The 17730-nt window shown below is 39.0% G+C and overlaps 2 protein-coding genes across 5 annotated transcripts; one reads left to right on the forward strand and one right to left on the reverse strand.

Annotated features, from left to right (window-relative positions):
- The first annotated feature begins 390 nt into the window (after positions 1 to 390).
- On the forward strand, positions 391 to 14889 carry ikzf4 (IKAROS family zinc finger 4). 4 transcript variants are annotated; one of them, XM_058762860.1, is made up of 8 exons: positions 391 to 529; positions 2588 to 2642; positions 2929 to 3033; positions 3173 to 3478; positions 3588 to 3770; positions 4629 to 4781; positions 10159 to 10290; positions 11160 to 14889. In XM_058762860.1, exons 2-8 carry the CDS (start codon positions 2600 to 2602, stop codon positions 11954 to 11956), a joined length of 1719 nt encoding a protein of 572 aa, XP_058618843.1. In that variant the 5' UTR covers positions 391 to 529; positions 2588 to 2599; the 3' UTR covers positions 11957 to 14889. The 4 variants fall into 4 exon arrangements, with proteins under 4 accessions (XP_058618843.1, XP_058618846.1, XP_058618844.1 ...); XM_058762863.1 differs by having other exon boundaries at positions 3603 to 3770; XM_058762861.1 differs by lacking the exon at positions 391 to 529 and adding an exon at positions 613 to 787.
- A 1551-nt stretch (positions 14890 to 16440) lies between these two features.
- On the reverse strand, positions 16441 to 17677 carry rps26 (ribosomal protein S26). The gene is made up of 4 exons (XM_058762867.1): positions 17602 to 17677; positions 16902 to 17079; positions 16665 to 16795; positions 16441 to 16533 (listed from the first exon to the last, which is right to left on the reverse strand). The coding sequence occupies exons 1-4, from the start codon at positions 17602 to 17604 to the stop codon at positions 16498 to 16500; spliced, it is 348 nt and encodes a 115-aa protein (XP_058618850.1). The 5' UTR covers positions 17605 to 17677; the 3' UTR covers positions 16441 to 16497.
- Between the last annotated feature and the right edge of the window lie 53 nt (positions 17678 to 17730).

Raw genomic sequence — 17730 nt, forward strand, 5'->3', positions numbered from 1 at the left:
ACTACAAGTTCAACAAAATTCCCACAGAGCTTAAATGAAAAAGTACTTTCATGATAAACCTTAGTAAACACGTCTGTTTCGTATGTTACTTATATTGACAGTGCCATAAAAATACTAACAATTATAAAATAAGAACATTAATATAATTAGCCTATTGCTTGTTTAGAATTCAGAATATCATCGTGTCATTTGTTCTAATTAACTTATACGTTCAACAAAAAGCCACTTTTACTGACACTGTCATCGAAATTGAATAATAATAATATGTGGCGTTTGTGGCTTTTGCGTATAGCTTTGTATTTCCTAACCTGTAGCTTTGTATTTCCTAACCTGTAGCATGAGGATCGATGCATTCGATAATCCCTCCCAATCACGAGTTTTCGGTTATAGGTTATTCGGGCCTGTATCCCGGCATAGGCCCGGAAGTTGTTTGGGGTTTCAGGTAAAAGATCCCGGAGATGCTGCCTTCGCCAGAGAAAACAAACGGCGCTTCTGCTGTATAAATATTGCAATCACAGTCGATCGTCAGGTAAGAAAAAAAATACTCACCGTGTAAAATCGATAGCGGTTATTCAAGGAAAGTGACATTAGGTCAGGTAACTATGCTCTGATTGGGAGGGTTTACACGGCTAGACGCATCTGTCGAGTGCTGGGTGCCATAGCAACGCCAGCGGGCTCTCAGGAAACATAATTCCGCTTTAGTTTGTCACGTCTAAAGATCGACTGTATTTCACGACCGGAGGCTGCCGATTGGATTGCGTTGTCAGCAACGCTAGTTCTTTCGTTTGTGAGTTAGTTTAGCGATGTCTTTGGCTTATTGTGAGCTGTCACGTCTCGTTAGCTGGTTAGCAGCGGTTGCTAGCTAGTGTTGCTCTAGACAGACAGGATTGACATGATTCTGCGTGCTGTCTGTCAATCCTCCTCTGCAGCACGACGGTGCATGAAAAGTTACTAAACATACGAGTGCTCGAGCACGATAATCATGTTCTCGTCGCCAGGCATTGTTTATGGTGTGATTGCTGACAGAGAGGGGCTGTATCGATTATTGCGGTAATTGGACTCATTGACAGCACTGTGAATTCATGAGATCTGCCTGTTGCAGCTGTGTATGTTTTCTGTCTTTTACAACACAAAGAGGTCTTACGTTTCTGAAGGCCTGTTTGTTCATATCATATATTATTGTATATGTTTAGATAAGTATTAAACCATATAGATAATATAAGATAATTGTCTTTAAGAGTCCATGTTTATTCTAGGTTTTAAAGAATGAAAAAGAAAACATGTCGTTTGTCATCTAGCTGTATAATAGCAACTGTCTAGAGCCTACACCTGCTCTTTATGATATCTGAATGTGTTTTGATCCATATTAGCCATGAAAAAAATTAATAAATAATTAAATTGTGATACCATAAATCTAAAGTCCTTCAGAAGGAGTTTGTATCTGGAACCAAAGTGTATTATAATGGGGGAAAAAACAAATTATTTGTAAATAAAATATTTGTTCGTACATAATTTGTGTAAAAGGAAAGGTTGACAACTCCTTGTCACTTTTCGTGTTTTTTCACCACTTGTAGCATTTCATTGTCTGTTTTAAAACGCCTTGTGCACTATTTTGTTATTAGTAAATGTATGGTGTATCTTTATTTCTAATTTTAGTTTATGTAGATTTCAATATTCTCTGTTAAGAGTGGAGACTATTTTGCATGTCCATTTCAACAAATCTATTCATTCCCACTTATGCCATGCACTAGCAATGTTTAGGAAAGTGCCATGCTGGTTTATGTTGTTATTTAGTGTTTTAGTGTTGTTATTTAGTGTAAAATATTACATCAAAGGGGAGGTTATTAGCCCTGCTATTTCCTGTCATATAGAACAGCATGTGCGAGGGTCTAAATTTTAGACAAAATAAAATAATTTGGGGTCCTGTTTGATTTATAGACATCCAGAAAGAGCTATTTACATGCCAATGGTTAAAGGCTTTGAAGGCTTTCTTTAAATATGGCTCATATTTGAAAGTAGATGTGTCAAATAATATTTTTATAAACATAAACATGTATTTTGTTTTGCTAAAGGGTTGCATTTGTTTCCAGCACCAAAGCGACTGATAATATGTGGAAATTTCTGAGTAATGGCAAATCATAACAACCCCTGCATTTGGCTTAGTATCAGCATGCTTTAGATGTCAGCCTGTGTTCTGATAGGTCACAGGCTAAAGGGAGGGCAGTTTCTTGCACTTTACGCTCTCCATTTAAGACTAGAATTCTATAGAATGGACACTCAATTCAGCTGTTGAGCTAGAAATGAGATCTTGACCAGTGTGTGCATATAAATTATTCAGCTTCTCGAACCGTGCAACCACACAGGAAAGGAAGAAATAACAAACTGCAAGTGAACCAGTTTATTTTTTTCAGTTGAAATCAGAGGAGCCAAATATATACATTTTAGCGTTCTTTGTGTGTGCACTGTATTATTGTAAAATGTACCAATGGTAGGTTTCTTAAAAACTTGCTTTGCTATTTCATGTTCAAAGGTGTGTATGTTTTGTGCCTTATTAAGAAATATTTTTTTGTATGCTTTCTCGGTACAGGCAGCTGGTGTGATGATGAATGCTGACGATTGCAATGGCCGTTCGTACATGTCAGGTAAGGTGCCTTTTTCAGATCTTATTCTTTTGTTTTTAACATAGACATAACATAGTGGGTTTCAAATGTCCATGTTCACATTAAAATCTGGGATTTTATTTTTTTTTTAAACTTTTTTTTTAACTTTTTTTTTAACTTTTTTTTTAATTAATTAAAAGATATTTTTTTACATTTCAACTTTTCACTCAAATTGTCATGCTGATATAATTTATAGTGGAAAATTTGCATTAAATGTAAAAATGCAAAGAAGTATTTTGAACCCCATTGTACATGTTAATGTTTTCAGGTAGTGGAGATTCTTCAACAGAGCGGGAGTTTTTTGCAGGGCTGAGAGGACCCACCGTGAGCACACCAAACAGTCAACAGTCCTCACCCAGCCGTTCACTCAGTGGTCAGTATTTTTGTCCATTAAACTCAATAATTTCTGCATTTGCCATAAATTTCACTGCCACGCTGATAGTCGATGATTTCTACTTTGGATAAAAGCATCTGCCAAGTGAATAAAAGTACAACCTTCTCTCCATTCCCAGCTAACTCCATCAAGGTGGAGCTGTATAGTGACGAGGAGGCAGCTGGTGCTCCGCTGGCGGAAAGGAGAGTCGGGGAGAAGGATGAAGGATGGAAAGATGAAAAGGGCGAGTTGGCAGAAGATGGTGGCGTGGAGATGGTCGGAGGTACACGAGGGCAGGCTGGGAGCGGTTGCGGGGAGATGGCCAACTCTGAGTCCGCATCCCCTGGTCCCATTCGGCTGCCCAATGGGAAACTTAAATGTGATATATGTGGGATGATCTGCATTGGTCCCAATGTTCTAATGGTGCACAAGCGCAGCCATACAGGTAAGCGTTTCTTGACTAACTCTTGACAAAAAAAAGATCGAACGTATTTAAAAATTTTAGCTTGAAAATATGTGCTGCTGTTTTTTTGGGCCGGTGGGAAAACTGGTAGTCTTGGTCTCGGTAGGTGAGCGGCCATTCCAATGTAACCAGTGTGGGGCCTCCTTCACTCAGAAGGGCAACTTGCTGCGTCACATCAAGCTCCATTCTGGCGAGAAGCCCTTCAAATGCCCCTTTTGTAACTACGCCTGTCGCCGCCGTGACGCCCTGACAGGACACCTCCGCACCCACTCCGGTGAGCCTTTGTGGTTTTAGAGAGGCCATTTGCGAGAAATAAAGAGAAGGAAAGAGAGAGAACTTTGTGGCTGGAAAATAAATGGATGGAAAAGTGTGTGGGATGGAAAAAGCCTTTTGATTTGCCACAGAGCAGAAATTAATGTAGTCGAGGTCATTTGAACCTATTTCTCCTTTAATACAAGTGGTGATTATTTTGCTGCCTAGAACTTTGCTAAACTTCCTTTTAAACCTGTTGCTCTACTAAGGGTTGTGCAAGCAGACTAATAAGCGTGAATAAGACCTCATCGATCGGTTATGTAATCAAGTTAAAGACAACAAAATTCAGCGGTCTAGTATGACATTTAGAGTATTATGAAAACAGGATATCCTGCTTGTGTTTTTGAATGATGAAGCGCATTCACCTGTAGTGCCTAAGTAAGGTCCTTTGAATGAGGATGCAGATATTCAGAGAAATGACTTAGTAATGAATTTCTCCGAAATGACGCACATCGCTAAAGCTGAACGGACAGATGCGGTCTGTAGGTTTTCCTATTCCACAAACGTCATAGATGAGCAGCGTGTCATATCGTTTTTGGGGAAATTGTGACAAGGGAAATTCTGTGGTCTGATGAATCCAGTACCAGTCATTACATTATTCATATTTATTATTTGTATTGAAAATATTAGTATATTATATTAAAAAAAAAAAAATTGTTTCAATTTTTTTTAAATATTACAATTTATAAAAATAATAGTTTTAGTAGGTAACACCTTATATTAGCCACAACATCAATATTGTATTAGTAATGTTTATGTTTAGATAACACCTGCAAAGCTGTGTGAAATGCATTCATATTCTGTCTCCTCGATATTTCAGTGTCCTCCCCTACAGTAGGAAAGCCCTACAAGTGTAGTTACTGTGGCCGTAGCTACAAGCAGCAGAGCACCCTGGAGGAGCATCGTGAGCGCTGTCACAGCTACCTACAGAGTCTGGACCACCAGCCGGCTCACAACACCCAGCCTGCACACGGTAATACCACATTTACTCGCACAAATGCTAGGGAGGTCAAAACCAGCAGTGCTTTGGCACCAATTTGATGTTAAAATGCATGATATCATTCTTTCTGCAGTAGTATTCATTACTCAAGTGCTGTCTGACAGGCGACTGCTTTTGAAAGCTCTCCAGTGTTATTGCATTCATGCTCTGTGAAGATCACAGCTGGTGATGTAGCTACGCGCGTGAACGGTCCAAAGCACTTCGTGATTAAAATACATGCTTTGGAGAGGTATTATTGTAAACACAGAGAATATAAACTGGTGGTTATGTGTAAAATATTACTGTGCTGTAGGCGTTGGGGTTTGTACGAGTTAAAATGTAGCTTATACCTGCTGCAGTCTCTTATGTTGTTAATATGCTCGGTTTTATTCTTATTTTAAAAACAGACCTGGGGCCCGTTTCAGTAAGGAGGTTCAACCAACTCTGAGTTGACTTACCCTGAGATGGGAACCTCTGAGTTTTTGATTTAAGAACAGCTGAACTGAGTTAGTTCAATCCACTCTGAGTAGGTTGACTCTGAGTTTAGCATGTGCACCATCAGGACTATGAGAAGTCATGATCAGTGGAGCTCCGAAATTATGATTCACCATGGCAACAGCACCCGACAAAAAGACGTCTGCATATTTCCAAGTCAACACGTAACTTTAATTCTTAATCACTTATAATATCAGAGGTGAAAACTGTAAATGATTGAACTAATATTCATTTTCATGGTATCCCACGGCAAAAAAATGAATGTGGCATCAGCTAAAAACACAGTTTCCACATAGTCTAATGCTCTTTTCACATAGGCTAATATATTCTCTAATCCAACCTGTTACATTTATTAATTAGAGTAACGAAATTAATTACTGACTTGTACTCAGTAGACAGCAAGAAGGCAGAGGCTCGCAAAATGGGGGGGAGAACCTGCACCAGCACAACTGACAGATAAATTGGAGATGGTCAAGTATTGGAAGAATTTTAAAATCCAAAAGGAAAAAGAATAACTGTTGCTTTTATATTTAAAGGAAATAAAGATGACCAAATAAATTGTGAATAATTTGTGTTTATTTACCAGCTGTGGTGGTGGCTACGGCATATATCTCGTACTACCCCTCCATCTGGCATCCTTCCATTCCATACAGTAATCCGATTCATTTTCAGAAGGTGCGATGATGGGAATATGCGTGTCATTATTGCATCCAACCACTCTGGAAATCCTGAAGGAAATTTTAATTATTGGGTTACTTCCAGAGGGCGTGGCAGGATGTTATCAAGTGAACGTCAGTTATCAGATTAGCCTCATTTAAACTGATTTCTACACCACTGACCTACAGTCCAGTGAAACTCCTCTTTGACGGATTTGTGCCCAGGAAAAAAGCTACCACGGTAACTGACTCTGAGTATAAGTTACCTCTCTTTCAGAAACAGGCTTGACTTACCCTGCTTTCTCGGGTTTGACAAACCTCCCATTTTGAAACGGAAAAACCAGAGTTTCCCTCATTTCATGGTTAACATACTCAGAGTTTTCAATTAACCTTCTTTCTGAAACGGGCCCCTGCTGAACAGTCAAACTAAATAATAATTTAAGTAATTATTTAATTTAATTATTTTTACATTGGACTAGGTTTGATTTCGATTCTTAAATAAAGGAGTACTTTTATTAATACAGAAAAATGATTTGATCCCCTGCTGATTTTGTACGTTTGTCCACTGACAAAGATATGATCAGTCTATAATTTTAATGGTAGGTTTATTTTAACAGTGAGAGACAGAATAACAACAAAAAATCCAGAAAAACACATTTCAAAAAAGTTATAAATTGATTTGCATTTTAATGAGTGAATAAGTATTTGACCCCTTCGCAAAACATGACTTAGTACTTGGTGGCAAAATCCTTGTTGGCAATCACAAAGGTCAGACGTTTCTTGTAGTTCGCCACCAGGTTTGCACACATCTCAGGAGGGATTTTGTCCCACTCCTCTTTGCAGATCCTCTCCAAGTCATTAAGGTTTCGAGGCTGACGTTTGGCAACTCGAACCTTCAGCTCCCTCCACAGCTTTTCTATGGATTTAAGGTCTGGAGACTGGCTAGACCACTCCAGGACCTTAATGTGCTTCTTCTTGAGCCACTCCTTTGTTGCCTTGGCTGTGTGTTTTGGGTCATTTTCATGCTGGAATACCCATCCATGACCCATTTTCAATGCCCTGTTGAGTTGATGCCAAAGAGCTGGATTTTGGTCTCATCTGACCACAACACTTTCACCCAGTTTTCCTCTGAAGCGTTGGCAAACTTCAGACGGTCTGTACATGTGCTTTCTTGAGCAGGGGGACCTTGCGGGCGCTGCAGGATTTCAGTCCTTCACGGCGTAGTGTGTTACCAATTGTTTTCTTGGTGACTATGGTCCCAGCTGCCTTGAGATCATTGACAGGATCCTCCCGTGTAGTTCTGGGCTGATTCCTCACCGTTCTCATGATCACTGAAACTCCACGAGGTGAGATCTTGCATGGAGCCCCAGTCCGAGGGAGATTAACAGTTATTTTGTGTTTCTTCCATTTGCGAATAATCGCACCAACTGTTGTCACCTTCTCACCAAGCTGCTTGCTGATGGTCTTGTAGCCCATTCCAGCCTTGTGTAGGTCTACAATCTTGTCCCTGACATCCTTGGACAGCTCTTTGGTCTTGGCCATGGTGGAGAGTTTGGAATCTGATTGATTGATTGCTTCTGTGGACAGGTTGTCTTTTATACAGGTAACAAACTGAGATTAGGAGCACTTCCTTTAAGAGACTGCTACTAATGTCAGCTCCTTACCTGTAGAAAAGACACCTGGGAGCCAGAAATCTTGCTGATTGATAGGGGATCAAATACTTATTTGACTCATTAAAATGCATATCAATTTATAACTTTTTTGAAATGCGTTTTTCTGGATTTTTTGTTATTATTCTGTCTCTCACTATTCAAATAAACCTACCATTAAAATTATAGACAGATCATTTCTTTGTCAGTGGACAAACGTACAAAATCAGCAGGGGATCAAATTATTTTTTCCCCACTGTAAGCGAGTACTCTACTGTGCAAAAGTTTGCGGTCAGTGCAATTTAATGACATTTTTTTTGGATACTTTTTTTATTTTTTCAGCAAAGACACATTAAATTGATTAAATTATACTCATTAAATTAAATTGAAAGTGACAGTAAAACATTTCTAATGTTATAAAATTTATATTTTTGTTCAATTGAACTTTCTTTTCATAAAGGATTCCTGGAAAATGTATTGCAGTTTCCATAGAAATACTAAGAAATACTATGAAAAGACAATGCAGAAAAGCTGAGCAGATTAGGCGGAAGATGAAACTTGAAATTCACTATAGCATCTATAAAGACAGCCTTCATGCTTTCAGTGTGAAACTAGCCACAGCTAGACAGACCTTCTTCTCAAACCTTATAAACAGTAACTTAAAAAAACACTCTTTTTGCTACTGTTGAGAGACTGACAAACCCCCCAAGTCAGATTCCCTGTGAAATTGATTAGACTACTTAAGATTAGACTACTGTAACTCCCTTTATACGGGCATTAATCAGTCATCTTTGGCCCGTCTTCAGATGGTACAGAATGCCGCTGCCAGGCTTCATACAGGTGTTAGAAAACAAGAGCACATTACTCCTGTTTTAATTTCTCTGCACCGTTTCAGAATTGATTTTAAAGTGTTGATACTGGTTTTTAAATGTTTGAACGGTCTAGCACCTGAATATTTGTTTGATCTACTCTCCATTCACAACCCAGTAAGGTCTCTGAGGTCATCCAACCAGAGACAACTAAATGTTCCGCGGGCTCAGTTGAAACTGAGAGGTGATCGTGCTTTTTCCATTGCTGCACCGAAACTCTGGAACAGTTTACCTGTTTACATTAGAACTGCTACTACGCTACATGGTTTTAAGGGAAAGCTCAAAACATATTTATTTTCCTTAGCATTGAGCTAATGTGTGTATTTAGTGATTTTAAGTGTGCATAATCTGTCATGTTGTCATTTTTATTGAAGGTTTTGATATTTTGTTCAGCACCTTGGTCAACAGTTGTTGTTTTTAATGGTGCTATATAAATAAAGTTGACAAAGTTGACATTGAAATGCTCTCCGTAAGCAAATGCAATGAGTTTGCTTCCTTCTTTTCTGAGAAGATCAATAATATCAGAAAGGAGATTGTTCATTGAAACTTGTTCATGCCTTTATCACCAGCAGGGTGGATTATTGTAATGGTCTCCTCACCGGCCTTCCAAAGAAGACCATTAGACAGCTGCAGCTGATCCAGAACGCTGCTGCCAGGATTCTGACTAGAACCAGAAAATCTGAGCATATCACACCAGTCCTCAGGTCCTTACACTGGCTTCCAGTTACATTTAGGATTGATTTTAAAGTACTTTTACTCGTTTATAAATCACTCAATGGCCTAGAACCTAAATACATTGCAGATATGCTCACCGAATATAAACCTAACAGACCACTCAGATCATTAGGATCGAGTCAGTTCGAAATACCAAGGGTTCACACAAAACAAGGGGAGTCCGCTTTTAGCTATTATGCTACCCGCAGTTGGAACCAGCTTCAGAAGAGATCAGATGTGCTAAAACATTAGCCACATTTAAATCCAGACTCAAAACTCATCTGTTTAGCTGTGCATTTGTTGAATGAGCACTGTGCTACGTCCGAACTGATTGCACTATGTATAATCACTTTCTATTCTTAACTGTTTTAAATTCTTTTTAAATCAATTTTTATATCATTTTGTTTTTATTGTTGTGATTTTATTTAAAAAAAATTTTAATTCCTTGTTTTTATTGTTGTGATTATTATTATTTTTAATGACTATTTCATGTCCTTTTATGTAAAGCACTTTGAATTACTACTGTGTATGAAATGTGCTATATAAATAAATTTGCCTTGCCTTGCCTAAACAGCACTGTTCCAGAACTGTTTTCAACATTAATGATGATAGAAAATGATTCTTCAGCACCAAATCAGCGTATTGGAATGTTTTCTGAAGGACAATGTGGAGCTTTGCCATCACAGGAATAAATGACATTTTAACATTTTATTATTAAAATAGAAACTTGTTCTGAATTTAAATTTCACAATAGTTCTGATTTTTTTTCCTGCATTTATCAAATAAGTGAAGCCCTGGTGAGAGATTTCTTCAAAAAACCGACCCTAAAACATTTGAACATTAGTGAATATTCAATGCCATATAAAAATTGCTGTGCTCTCAAAAATGTTGTGAAATTTCACTGGTATTGGCTAATGCAATTGGGTAATGTTTGAAGCCAAGGACTCATTCAATTATAAACATGCTTTTACATTGGCATTATGTTCAGGTGACGAGTCCCATAACGCGGAGATGATGTCTGAACCCCTGATCCAGTCCTCCTCCGAGAAGATGACCTTCATTGATCGGTTGGCCAATAGCATCACCAAGAGGAAGAGATCTACACCCCAGAAGTTTCTGGGTAAGCCCATTTCTTTGAGTACCTAAGTAGAAGTGTTTCTGCTCTGCTATTCAGGGTGAAAAGTTGTGAGCTAGTGAACTGTATGCAGTGAGAGAGACAATATGCAGACTATACCCGAAAGCAAACATGCAAGTTTGTGAACATCACTCAGGTTGGCAAATCAGTCTGAATAATGGATTGAATCATATAACTCACTTTCTTATTGATTTTGTTTGTTATTATGTCTGATTCAGATTGAGCTGAAAACCATTACTCTCTTTTGTGTACATTTTTCAAGTGTTAAACATGCAAATTTGTAAGGTTAGTGAAACTTAATTCAGTCTAATTATAGACTGCTGATCAATATAACAAAGTGTAGATATATACACTAGTGTGGTTGGTAAGATTTTTTTAATGTTTTTGAAAGAAGTCCATTATCCTCACCAAGGCTGCATTTAGTTGATCAAAAACAGAAATAAATGTAATTTTGAGAAAATTAAATTATTACAATTTCTGTAAATTATTTTGGTGGTGGCAAAGCATAATTTTCATTATTCCAGTATAAATGTCTTTACTATCACTTTCTGAATAAAAGACTTAATTTCTTAAAAAAAAAAAAAAAAAAAAACTTACTGTACTCCAAATTTTTTAATGGTAGTGTATGTATTTTTTATTTATATTTTATATAATTTATTCCATTTGTGTGTGTGTGTGTGTATATGTATATTTAGCTTTAGTTTTTAGAATTTTGTTGCACTTAATTAGATTTGGAAAAAAAGCAATGTTATAAAAAATAGTATTGGTAATTGCTTAGCTGCGAAACAATATCACTTCAGTGCAATCTAGTCATTACTAAAGATCAATGATACTGATGCTCCTTGACTTTCTAGGTGAAAAGCACATGCGACTGAATATATCCGAAGCACCTTATGAACTCGACCCCAATCCTGATAAAGAAGGGGACATGTTGCTTTCGCACTCCGAGGGTGACCCCGCTGCTTTAGCAGGCATAGGAGGGCGTTTCTTGCGGGGGCCGAGAGGAGGCAGCAACGATGTGGATCCTTCCCACTCCCTGCGGATGCCTCCCCACTCCGCCTGCCTCTCAGAGTTCACCCCAGTCATCAGCTCCGTCTACCCTCACATAACCCCTCTAGGGCAGCGTCTAAACTGTGCAGGGGGCATCTCCATGAGCCTGGCCGGGAGGGAGGCCGGCGAGGGTCATGAAGATGCGCCCTCCACCCGCAGCCATGCCGCCTCGCCAAGCAACGGTTACCAAGATTCGACAGACACTGAGAGCATGGCAGAGGAACAGTGCGTCATCACCTCGGTGCCACCGGGAAACTTGAACCACCGCGGGCGCGAGCGGCACAGTCCTAGTCACGCCAAAGAAACGGACATGGAAGGGGACAGGGAGAAAGGGGTCCCTGGGGGTTTACCTACCAAGGCAAGCCCGCGCTCGCCACCAGCGAGGGAATCCATGCAGGTGGTGGACGGGGAAGGGCGGCCGGTGCGCTCCTTCCGCTGCGAGCACTGTCGCATTTTCTTCCTGGACCATGTCATGTTCACCATCCACATGGGCTGCCACGGCTTCCGCCAGCCCTTCGAGTGCAACATCTGCGGCCACCGCAGCCAGGACCGCTACGAGTTCTCCTCGCACATTGTCCGTGGGGAGCACCAGGTTGGCTGAGGTGGGCTTGTAGATGGCGGAAGTCGAGACTGGGGGGAGATGTACAGAGAGTTGTATGCTGCTTTGAGATGGCTTCATGGCATCTAGTTCGGTCTGCACCAGATTGGGGCACATTAGCACTTGCTTTTATAGTTAGCGGACATCATATTTTACCGCCGAAGGCTAATCGCTTAGGTACGACCATAAGACGTGCAATTGCATCCCGTGTTGGAGGATGACAAGAGGATTCAGACGGGGGATAGGTCATATCCTCCGATTGCACTCCCACACCAAGTCATTCATCGCAAGACGCAGCTGTTTTGCTTTAGAAGTGCCTTCCTTCCGTGGGGTTTATTTTTTATCAGTTGAGCAGAGAAATCGAGGTGTGAGATTAGGTCTATACTCATCTGTTCGGTGGCGTTTACATAGAGTCTGCCTCTTGAAGAGAGAAAGACAATGAACTGCTTAGACGTCCAAAGTCTGGACTGTTTCCAGCGCGGCTTTCCAAAGTTTCTGAGCCTGTTAAACAAGGGAAATCTATGCCTAGGAGTATTCACACAAACTTTGTGCTCTTTTAGGATACCTCGGTGGGACTGTTGAAATTAGGCGACTCAGGGAGGACACTGCTGACAGAGAGGGAATGGAGAGCAAGCAGCGTGAATTGCAAAATTGAGGCTGGAGTATTGGTATGTTAGCCATATAAGGAGCACAGACACATATTGCCTTAATCGTTGCTTTATATGAACCCTGTACAAGCTAGTTGTCGAATTGCACATGGTTTTTAATGCTGGACGATTCAGTAGGTACAGTGCAGCATGAATTCGGGTAACTTCAGAACTGAGATGATACGGCACTCTTGGGTCAAATAGGATTGGGTTTAGGCTAAGGCTCGGGTAATTTTATTTCTTTCTAAAATGTATGTTGATGTTTTATTTGAGAAAGGAAATGAACTTGAAACATTTGCCTTAGTTTTTGAGTCTACAACCTCTGTCCTGAATCTAAAAAAAAAAAACAGTTGGTTTCCTCGTGCCTCAGATCTTGATTGTCGTTTCAAACTTTATCTCGACCTCACTTAAGTGACGATAAAGATTTTGCCTATCAAATCTATTGAGGTTTTTTTTTTAAACATTTTTGTAGTACAAAGTCCCCGCCATCCATCCTCTGCCATGCTGCGAACACAGTGGGCCACATTACGTTTTTTTTTAGATGCGGTAAAACATGCGGAGGGGGGGAAGGAGCCTTAATGTTCTGGTGCAGACCAAACGCAGACCCATGTTGCATTCCGTGACTTTGACGACGAGTGAAGGGGAAGGGTTGTTACCTCAAAAGGAGGATTGCACTTTTTCTAATTCTGCTTAAATGTGAGTGTTTTGCTGGGGCTGTTGGGAGGGTTTTAGGACAGGCGCGGTGGCACGGGGTGGGGTGGGGGTGTTGAATTTTATTCAAAGGCTTTAGGGGAGCAGGCACAGTAATGACTGGTAACTGAGCTTTGAAACATATTCTTTTGTTTTCTGAAATTGCTCTATTGCACTGATTTCTGATAAAAATGCTATTTAGAGAAAACAAGAAACAATTTGATACGAGAACACGTTGGTTATAAAGACCAGATGAACAGTGTGGTGTTTTTAAAAACAATTCTATAAAGGCTATTTTCCTAATAACAAAAGGGGTCGCGGTCATTTAAGGATTCAGAACTGAACATTTTCTCCTTGTGTTGTAAAATTTGGTGCTTGGATGTTTGTGTGACTTCTGCCCTTGATATTGGACTTGTATCCTGTACGCTTGTCCTGTGTGGTCATGTCCTATATGAGTTCATGCATACGGTACTCTCGATCCCCACTGAGTACGAACTGCTGCTCGATTTTGAAGGAAAGGACTGAAATATTGTCGTAGAGTTACGTACCGTCCTGCCAAGATATATCGTGGCTTGTTTTATCAGTGGATCTCACTTGCACAAACTGAGACGAAACGAAAGCAACAATGAGTGAATTTTGAAGATTCTCGAAGATTTGTTTTGTTTGATTGCTTGTACATTTCTCACCTCTATGTGACGTGGGCTGTGGTTAAGGGTACTTGGATGTTGTGGCATGTGTGTATCACTTGACCTTGGAGGTGGTCAGCTGTTTCCAAAACTTGCTTACGTGTAATCCACTGACCCTACATCTTTCGGTTATTTTTACATTTGTAGGCCTCTTAACGCGTATGCTTGAATTCACTCCAGTGCAAGCCTACGGAGTACAGTATGAATGGATCAAAGAAGTAAGACCAAATCCAGTATTTACAAAGGTTAGTTAAAGACTTTGCACCCTTCTTAGACTTTCGTTTTCTTTTTTTCTGCAGAAATCAATTTATTTACTTGAAATTATGGCAAAAACCATATATGACACTTAATGCACTTAATGGTCAAAAAGAAATTATGTAATGAATTTTACCGAGTGTGTGAATGGGAGAGGTTGCATGTGTACTCGTTTGTTTGCTGGGGTTCTGCAACTGTTCTGCTTGTGAAATACTAGCTGCAATTTTCCCTATTTCCTCTAAACCAAACCCAGCTCTTTTCTGCACCATTTCATATTTCTTATCCCCAAGGTGTGATGAGCTCAATATTTTTAAACGAACTGTGAAGCAACCATAATGAGCAGCAACTGAGAAAGAGAGCATTTTTGGGGAGGCAGGGATCAAACTCTCTGTCATTCTTGGGCTTTATCCCTGGGTTCAATGTTTTTAAATATTTTGTGAGAAAAAAAAAATGTATATGACAAAGAAAAACTCTTTACCTCAAATTTGTTAAAATATAAAAAACTGCCTCATGTTCTATAAAAGGTGTGTTGGTTTCAAGAGGTATTGTTTATTTGATCTTGTTTTTAAGGAGTGTAACCCAACTTTAAGTTGAAGTAATTTTTCATGTCCAATAAAGTAATATTTGTTGTAACTTCTGTCCGCTTACAACTCTAAACACTTGTTCTCTAATTTATGTCTAGTCTAAATGAAATTGCCTTCATGTTGATTATGTTGTTCAGTATGTTTAAGGGAAGTTAAGTCGTGACGTATTGTCAAGTATGGTGACCCATACTCGAAATGGTGCTCTGCATTTAACCCATCCAAGTGCGTGCACACACAGCAGTGAGTAGTGAACAATGCACACACACACACAGTGAACACACACCCGGAGCAGTGGGCAGCCTTGCTCCAGCGCCCTTGCTCAAGAGAGCTCTTGCTCTCCTTATGTAAGGTCCTTGCTCAAGGGCACCTTAGTCATGGTATCGAAGGTGGAGAGAGTGCTGTTCATTCACAATCCCCACCTTCAATTCCTGCCGGTGCGAGAATCAAACCAGCAACCTTCAGGTTACAAGCCCGACTCCCTAAGCATTAGGCCACGACTACCCCCGTGACTGCTTACCATCTTTAACCACCATTTTTTATTTTTGTAATGCACTTAAAATAGTTGTGCTTTGTGACCAATTCATTTTGAAAAGTACAAATATTCCATGTAGTCTACATTAAAATTATTTTCTTAAATAATCATTTTAGAATTATAGCATGTATTATAAATTACTTCAAGCTTATTTTCTCAGTTGAGCTGATTTAAGTGCAGATATTTTAGTATTATTAATATACTATTATAGTATTTATTCATATTTGGAATGTTATTATACTTTAAGTCTTTTCGTTGGGTCTTTATTAAGTGTTGTTTGTTCAGTTTTACTATTTTTATTTCCATTTTAATTTGTTTGTATTCTCATTTAATATTTCTATTTTATTTCAGTAAACAAGATGTTTTAATAGTTTTAGTATATGTTCATGAGAATGCTGTTAGTACTTAATTATTATTTACTACTAGTATAACAACTATATAAATTGAATTAAAGAAATTAAAGATTAGGTTTTATTTGTAAAAAAAAAAATATATATATATATATATATTGGTAATACTTTTCTTACATTAACAATGAGCAATGTATTTTAGTCTTTATTAATTTAATAAAAACTTTTTTTTTTATTGTTCACACCGCATTAATGTTAACAGATAAAACTGTCTTAGTAAATGTTGAAATAACCATTGAGATAAATACTGTAGCAGTACTGTTCATGGGTAACTAATTGTAAAATGTTACCAAAATATTTGACAATTTCATTTTCAAAATGCACTTCAGTAAATACATACATGTTTTAAACAATTTTGCTCTATATGTAGAATTGGAAAAAAAGTAAGGTCTAGTTCAGTGCTTCCCAAACCTGTCCTGGAGGACCCCTAGCCCTGCACATTTTGTATGTCTCCTGAGTAAACTCATCAGCTAATTGGGCGTGTGATAAAGGAGACATACAAAATGTGCAGGACTAGGGGTCCTCCAGGACAGGTTTAAGAAGCACTGGTCTAGTTCATATGACTATACATTAAGCTGTTTTATTTTCTCTCTGTAATCTTTCTCAGAATACAACCAAACTTCAAGTACACAAAGAAAAGCAACATTTTAAATTTTTGAGTAAACACAGACAAAAGAACACGCTTATAATTTTAGTCCGCTTTATTTCCTTGCATAAAAATGTATGCAAATATCTCCAGATCACATTGGTTTTGGAGGGGCTCTTGGGGCACCACCCTGAAAGGAAAAAACATCAGTAATCTTAGTAAATAAAATTAATATGTTTCATAATTTAATACATGACAGCTATCAAGCACAACATTTGTGTTTATGTTCTTATTCAGAGTGGATGTGAATGCATGACTTACAGTGGGCCTGAAGCGTGGCGGAGGGGTCCGGTCCTTCCTGGCCTCGCGAGAGCGGTTCCTCACCACTTTGCTGTGGATGGCACAGCTGACACAGTAGTGCAGCTTCACATACAGTTTGGGCAAAACGTAGGCTGTTGAAAACCAGAGAAACAACTTTGGTAAATGTTTCAGCAAACCCCTGATTGTTCCCCCCTCCCCAAGAAGCCTATACTTTCTGAAGCAAGCGTGTTTACTCACAGTCAAACACACTGGCTTCAGAGATGTCCCTAACAGCCGCAGCCTCCACAATATTTCTGATGACAAACTTCTTGATGGCCTTGTCCTTGGGGACACACCGGGCACAGTTTGTGCAGCGGATGGGCTGGACATGTCCACGTCCCTTCTTGGCACGACCGTTATTCCTCCTCTTCTTAGTCTAGAAGATTAAGAAATACAATCAGCACTGGTTTACAAACGACAACCAAATGGACTTAATCTCACAAATTATGATTTTTAAGTTAAAATATAATTTTAATTCAAGTCTCTGTGTCTTTTACTCTACTGTAGATGTTTACGTACTTTATTGTTATATAATACATCTAGTGTATAAAGTAATAGGCATATGAATAGTCTATAGACAGAAAATATCAATCACTCAAACGAGCTTTTAAAACAAAGAATCAGATCATTAGTCGTTACCGCTTGTTGAAGCGTAACGTCTGTAGATAAAAGTTTCAGTTTATGGCTTATAAATGCTTACGTTACGTGCTTCACTGTACATGCGTTACACTTAGCAGGTTCTCATTATTGACTTAAAATGACCAATTCGGAGTAGTGTCTAGCTGTATAAGGAAAGAAATTACTCCGAAATGTACAACCGCTGAAAAAAATGCACTAACTCATCGCCATAATCAAACAATAAAAGACTGGCCTCTGTCTGAACGATTGGAAAACTCACCATCTTGATTCAGAGAGGCATGAGAGAGGACCGGAAAAGAGCTTACGTCACTTATATAGTGCGCACTGCAGCCGGAAGTCTCCGAGTAATATTATAAAAGTCCCAAAGATTTTAAAGTAATAGAACATT

The sequence above is a fragment of the Onychostoma macrolepis genome, chromosome 23 (genome assembly GCF_012432095.1).
Source record: "Onychostoma macrolepis isolate SWU-2019 chromosome 23, ASM1243209v1, whole genome shotgun sequence".
NCBI classification, from domain to species: domain Eukaryota; kingdom Metazoa; phylum Chordata; class Actinopteri; order Cypriniformes; family Cyprinidae; genus Onychostoma; species Onychostoma macrolepis.